The sequence below is a fragment of the Triplophysa dalaica genome, chromosome 2 (assembly GCF_015846415.1).
Source record: "Triplophysa dalaica isolate WHDGS20190420 chromosome 2, ASM1584641v1, whole genome shotgun sequence".
Lineage (NCBI taxonomy): Eukaryota > Metazoa > Chordata > Actinopteri > Cypriniformes > Nemacheilidae > Triplophysa > Triplophysa dalaica.
This window is the reverse complement of record NC_079543.1, coordinates 4,443,760-4,450,029: the sequence shown is the minus strand read 5'-3', so window position 1 is coordinate 4,450,029 and position 6,270 is coordinate 4,443,760. Positions and strand designations below refer to the sequence as shown.

General features: G+C 36.8%; 1 protein-coding gene across 1 annotated transcript; it reads left to right on the top strand.

Annotated features, from left to right (window-relative positions):
* Positions 1–6,036, top strand: ddx39aa (DEAD (Asp-Glu-Ala-Asp) box polypeptide 39Aa). The gene is made up of 10 exons (XM_056733236.1): positions 1–91; positions 2,338–2,550; positions 2,661–2,788; positions 3,079–3,355; positions 3,988–4,106; positions 4,239–4,370; positions 4,465–4,574; positions 4,741–4,885; positions 5,203–5,350; positions 5,496–6,036. The coding sequence occupies exons 2-10, from the start codon at positions 2,343–2,345 to the stop codon at positions 5,510–5,512; spliced, it is 1,284 nt and encodes a 427-aa protein (XP_056589214.1). The 5' UTR covers positions 1–91; positions 2,338–2,342; the 3' UTR covers positions 5,513–6,036.
* Positions 6,037–6,270: the final 234 nt, after the last annotated feature.

The window sequence follows — 6,270 nt, the reverse complement described above, 5'->3', positions numbered from 1 at the left end:
CGCTCGTTTTGTATTTCCGGGAAGAGCTATAAGACTTTAGGGCCTAACCACACGATTTGCAAGTGGCGACGTTCAGGACTAACATCTGAAGGTAAACCGTCTTTTATTTGTGCGTTTTATCATTGCTTTGTTATGACGCATGATTAGTAACACAGGTTATATATAAAAATAAGTATCAAAAGTACGTTTAATTGAATAAATGGACGGTACTAGAGATCTCGCGTTTCTGGTCGTGCATCGCAGCCTGTGAGACTCAAAACCTGATCACGAAATCGATTTATGAACAAATAACCAAATTCGTGCTTATAGTGATATCGTTATCATGTATAATCTATATGCAACTGTGAACGCTGTATGCTGTAAAGCGCTCGTTTTAGTCGGAAGGTTTGGCTGATAAAATGAATGGCGTCTCTTTTGTTTAGACACGCTGAGCGATAGGCTCAATCGCGACCGGTTTTACTCTACATGCAAACCAGGTTGTAGAGGGATGCGCCGATATGTAATTTTTGGCCGATAACTGATAATCATTTGACATTGGAAGCCGATAGCGATAGCAATGTTGGCCGATATTCAGTATCTAAATAGTTATATAACATTTTCTGAGACTGATACAAAAGTCAAAAAGTGGTCAAATACTTTTGTTTGAAAACATTCACTACAGAAAACAAGGTAATCATTAGTTATATTTTTCCTCCTGAAAATCATGTACCAAGCATACTTTACACTAGTTAAAGATTCTTTAACTTTTAAACTTTTCTGGTATAATTTATATTTAATGAAACGACCAACCCAGACTAAGAGCCACAAAGAGGTTTCAAGACCGTAAGTGTTTAGACAGCATTCTGATTCAAACAATATGCTTTTTTCCAATGAGTTTCACATTCATGAATATCTACTTAATGTATGTATCTACAATATGTATAAGGGAATGATCATGACAGAAATGCAGTACTTAAAATGATTTATAATTAGGGCTGTCACAATTATGAAATTTGGCTGACAATTTATTTTCTAATAAATCGTTATGATTATGACGATTAATTGTCTGTTTGAGGGCTTTGACAATTAATTCGTATACGTTTTTGATTCGGCTTTAAAACGACCATGTTCTGAATATAAGACTTTTTTTTATAAGTTTATTTCCTCGTAAAAAAATGGGGTCATCATCAAATATTTAAGGTCTTGACTTTAACATTTAATGCATACGCCAAATACGTGTTTGACAAAGACTAGTTTGATCAGGAGTGAAATGAAGCCACCATTAAAATGCTATGTCATAGAAAAGCTTCTAGTCTTCTTTTTCTCACTTGCAAGACTACAATAAAATGTTACTTCTGTGTGAATTAAATTTTGTTAGGCTGGTTTTCACATTGAGAGTAGATTAAATAATATTAAATTGTACTGCAGGGTTTTTATGGTATATGCTTGAAAGTTTTTCCTAAGTGATTGTTGGTACATTTTACCACTATCATACTTAAGTTACAATAAATGAAGAGTTTAATTCCAAAATGAGAACCCTGTTTTTAAAAATGTTTTTTATCATCTTTATATTGTGTTCCTTAGCTGTATTTTTTTTTACATATTATAGCTTAAATCAAAAAACACACCAACTACAGTTTGATTGATATTAATTGGAATGGCAAATAAAGAACATGATTTTTTTTAACATTTTTAAAAACGGAGTTACCTCATTTTGGTACCACACTCTTCACATACATTAAAACATGCAATATGCAGGCACTGCAGTTCCCACTTGTGTCTTCTATAGAGATATGCATTATGCAATAATTGCGATGATCTGAAACCATCGCGATGCGGTCAAACAATCCTGATGAGACTGTAATTTAATTAGAATTATAATTATAACAATTACAATTATAATTTAATTTTTATTGGCGATAATCAATCAGCCTGATTTTATTATCATAATTTTATTATATTTTTTTATTATGGATTAAAAATGACAATGCATCGGCTGATACCGATATGGCCAATAATTTATCGTGGATCGCTATTTGTATTAGTGTTTGTATAGTGTATTTATTCGGAAGCTGCGACGTGTGTTTAAATGTATTGTACAGGTTTTGTAAATTTCACATGTGGTAAATGTGAAAAATTCCCGGTTCCCATTGAGAAGTTTTTCAAAACCTAATGAGCTGCGTATTTAGATGCCCTTTCTAGCATAACGTTTTATTTAATTTAATGAATATAGCTTGAGGTATCTATTCTACCCTCATTCGTCCATATAGTGCAGCAAATATGAATGCATGATTTTTAATTGCATTTTAATACTTGTGTACTGTACATTCTTTACATTTGATTTACTTTCAACCAAAGTAATCATGGCCGAAAACGATGTTGACAACGAGCTGTTGGACTACGAAGAGGATGAGGAGCCGCAGACCGCCGTTGACAGTATCGTGCCTGCCGGTAAGAAGGAGGTGAAGGGCTCCTACGTCTCCATTCACAGCTCCGGGTTCCGTGATTTCCTCCTAAAGCCAGAACTCCTCCGCGCCATTGTCGACTGTGGTTTTGAACATCCATCTGAGGGTGAGGATTCACTTCAAATTTGCATTATTAGTTTTATGGATGAAGAGCCGCTCAATTATTTGAAGTGGCTTGTGGGTATGAATCACCTTAATGAATATTTTCTTCCTCAGTCCAACATGAGTGCATTCCACAAGCCATCTTGGGTATGGACATCCTATGCCAGGCAAAGTCTGGAATGGGAAAAACTGCTGTATTCGTGCTCGCCACACTACAACAGATCGAGCCAGTTGATGGGCAGGTGTGTTTTCATCCAGACGGTTGACTTCCAAACTCAAGCACTGTGATCTTCTCACTTCTAACACCATTTTGTTATGAAATATTGAACCAGATTACTGTGTATGTATAAAAATATTGTGTACTAGAGCAGTTACCCTTAAATGGATATGGCCTTGTTTGTGAGCATTGAGAAAGATGCAAAAGTGTCTATTATACTTGCGAGGATTAGTATCGTTAGACTTTCATATTTTCTGAAGGATGGCATTTGAACACCAACCAGGTGTGATAACTTCATGGTTGTTTTCTCATCAGGTGTCTGTGTTGGTTATGTGCCACACGCGTGAGCTGGCTTTCCAGATTAGTAAAGAGTACGAGCGATTCTCCAAGTACATGTCCACTGTTAAGTGCGCTGTGTTTTTCGGCGGCTTGTCCGTAAAGAACGACGAAGATGTTTTGAAGAAGAACTGCCCTCACATCGTGGTGGGAACACCAGGAAGGATCCTTGCCCTCCTTCGCAACAAGACACTTAACCTCAAAAACGTCAAGCACTTTGTTTTGGATGAGTGTGACAAGATGCTAGAGCAGCTGGGTGCGTATTGTTTTCTTACTTCAGGAAGGCCTACATAATAACTGTGCTTTTCTATATTTTATAAAAGATAGGAGCTATCCTTTGCCAAATTTCAGTAATTCTAGTTTGTGTTACCACAACACAACTAAAGCTATTGAAATTGACCATTTTAAAAGGGTAACACTGTTTATACTGATTGGTACAGTCATGAAAAAAATGTTATTCATGTTTTCAACCATTTGAGCAAAGGTATGCATCCGAAAGCAGGAGGGTGCTCTCGCACTGTAACTCCAAATGCTGTCTTCCTATCTGCATTTGGCATCTTTCTATCACTGTTTTTCAAGCCTCCTCAGGTATTTTCATTATAATGAAGTAGATTTATAAAGATGATGTTTGACGGGTGATGTCTTTTGTAAATGCACGTTTTAAGCGACTTTCAGATGGAGCAGTATTTCCCACATATCACAGAGCCGTACTTTACGAACAAGCTGAGCATAAAACAGAATTTCAGCCTTAATGATTTCACAATCGCGATAGCCACATCCATTCAATTGCGATTTGAATGGGAATTGCGGTTTATCATGCAGCCCTAGTATTAGTATTGTTGTTCAAAATAAGATAGAAATCTAATTCTGTGCATGATTGTTTGTTAGATATGCGACGGGATGTTCAGGATATCTTCAGACTGACACCTCATGAGAAACAATGCATGATGTTCAGCGCCACGCTGAGCAAAGAGATCAGGCCGGTTTGTCGCAAGTTCATGCAAGATGTGAGTACTCCTGCTTTTACATTCTGTCCTCAAGCGTTAAACTGATTTAACCAGTCATTCTGGATAGGTTTGTATACAATTTTAATGCACATCAGGTGGCATTCACGAGTAACAGATTGTTTTTTCTTTCAGCCAATGGAGGTGTTTGTTGACGATGAGACGAAGCTCACCCTACATGGTCTTCAGCAATACTATGTCAAACTGAAGGACAGCGAGAAGAACCGCAAACTGTTTGACCTACTCGATGTTCTTGAATTCAACCAGGTGATGTCATTTCACAGTTTATACTGCCTCCCTGGAGTCAGCAATTTGTATGATTTGTACGCTAAACCACGCCAACTGTTTTTGTGTGTTGTAGGTGGTGATTTTCGTGAAGTCGGTTGCCCGATGTGTGGCTCTGTCACAGCTGCTGGTTGAACAGAATTTCCCTGCCATTGCGATCCATAGAGGCATGGCTCAGGAAGAGAGGTAAGACATGGGTTTCTTGGTCACATGACCATGAAATAAGTAGGATAAAATATTTGTTTTCTTGCCATCAAAGCTGTTTGTCCAACAAATGGAGGACGAAAGTGTTTAGGGAAACTAAATGAACAGTCACTAGAGTAAATTGTTTACCTTATTGTGTTTCCAACAGATTATCTCGGTATCAACAGTTTAAAGATTTCCAGAGGAGGATCCTGGTGGCTACTAATCTGTTTGGTCGTGGGATGGATATTGAGCGCGTTAACATTGCTTTTAACTATGACATGCCTGAGGACTCTGACACGTATCTGCATCGGGTAAATATACACTACAGTCTTATACTTTGCATTGAAAGCCAAACGACCTTCCAACACAGAACCTGAAAACAGTTTTACACCCATTTTAATTTCCTTGCAACTCTTACATTTTTGGGCAGATGAAGTTGTTTAAATCTTGTCATGTAAAACTGGTTCACCTGTACCATGGTAAATAAACTGACAGATTATTTGTATTTTTTTATTGCAATTTTAACATTACTATATTCTGTATATTACGTTCTAGTAGTTTTCAACTGGTTTTCAAAATAACTGAACCAAGCCCAATTTTATGACAACTGTCATTTTATCCTCTTTAGGTTGCCCGTGCTGGTAGATTTGGCACAAAAGGTTTGGCCATCACCTTTGTGTCAGATGAAACTGATGCAAAGATCCTGAATGATGTGCAGGACCGTTTTGAAGTCAACGTTGCGGAGTTGCCTGAGGAGATTGACATCTCCACTTACAGTAAGCGCAAAATATTATAATATGATAATCCTTAATTGTTTTAGTTGTAATTCACTTTTGATTTTCTTATACGTGTCTGTATTCCATGTTTTTGTAGTTAGCAGTACTTTTTGTAATTACTTTGTATATCTCCCTCTTTCTCTAGTTGAGCAGTCCAGATGAGCTGTATATATGCTGAAGTGGATGTTGTCCAGCTTTCCCTGCCTGTTGTTTCTGTGACGGTGGAAGAGAAAATCGCCCATTTTATTTTCATAAGATCTTGCTTACACACCCCTCTCAACTATTTTATTGCTCCGGGGATTTGTGCAGGAGTCTTTTTTTTTACTTCTGTTAATTCTGGTTGTTTGTTGGTTTGAGAATTAAACATTTTATACTATACGTTTTCTGAGTTGTATTTTAAGTAATTTAAAGGTTATGTGAACTTTGTAGAAAGACCTTTTTAATGTGTGAGAGACCTGTATGTAAGCCATTTTTGTTTATTCTCAGAAGATTGTAAACACTGCGATGTGATACTCTAAAAACATGACTGTTTGTGTGACGAAACATTGCTGGCTCAACTAATTGTGATTGACTTTGTAGGGTATGAGACTGGTTACATGTAATACTAGATAGTTTCTGTAATTGAGTGATTATGAAATGCGACATTGACTTTGATATTTGGACATATAAAGGTTTATTTTAACCAAGCTGCCAAAAAGAACTCCTGTTCTCTATTTTGTACTTTGTGAATGCACACTGAGGGCAGGACTGCATACACCAGAATACATCACAAGAGTAGAACGGCACAAAAAAATATGAATCACTGAGACCGTAGTTTCCCAGACATATAAGGTAAATGGGAAACAATTCAACATGTGTTGGTTTTAAAAGCAAAACATGCAAGGGGTGTATATTTGTATACTTTAATATTTGTATACTTT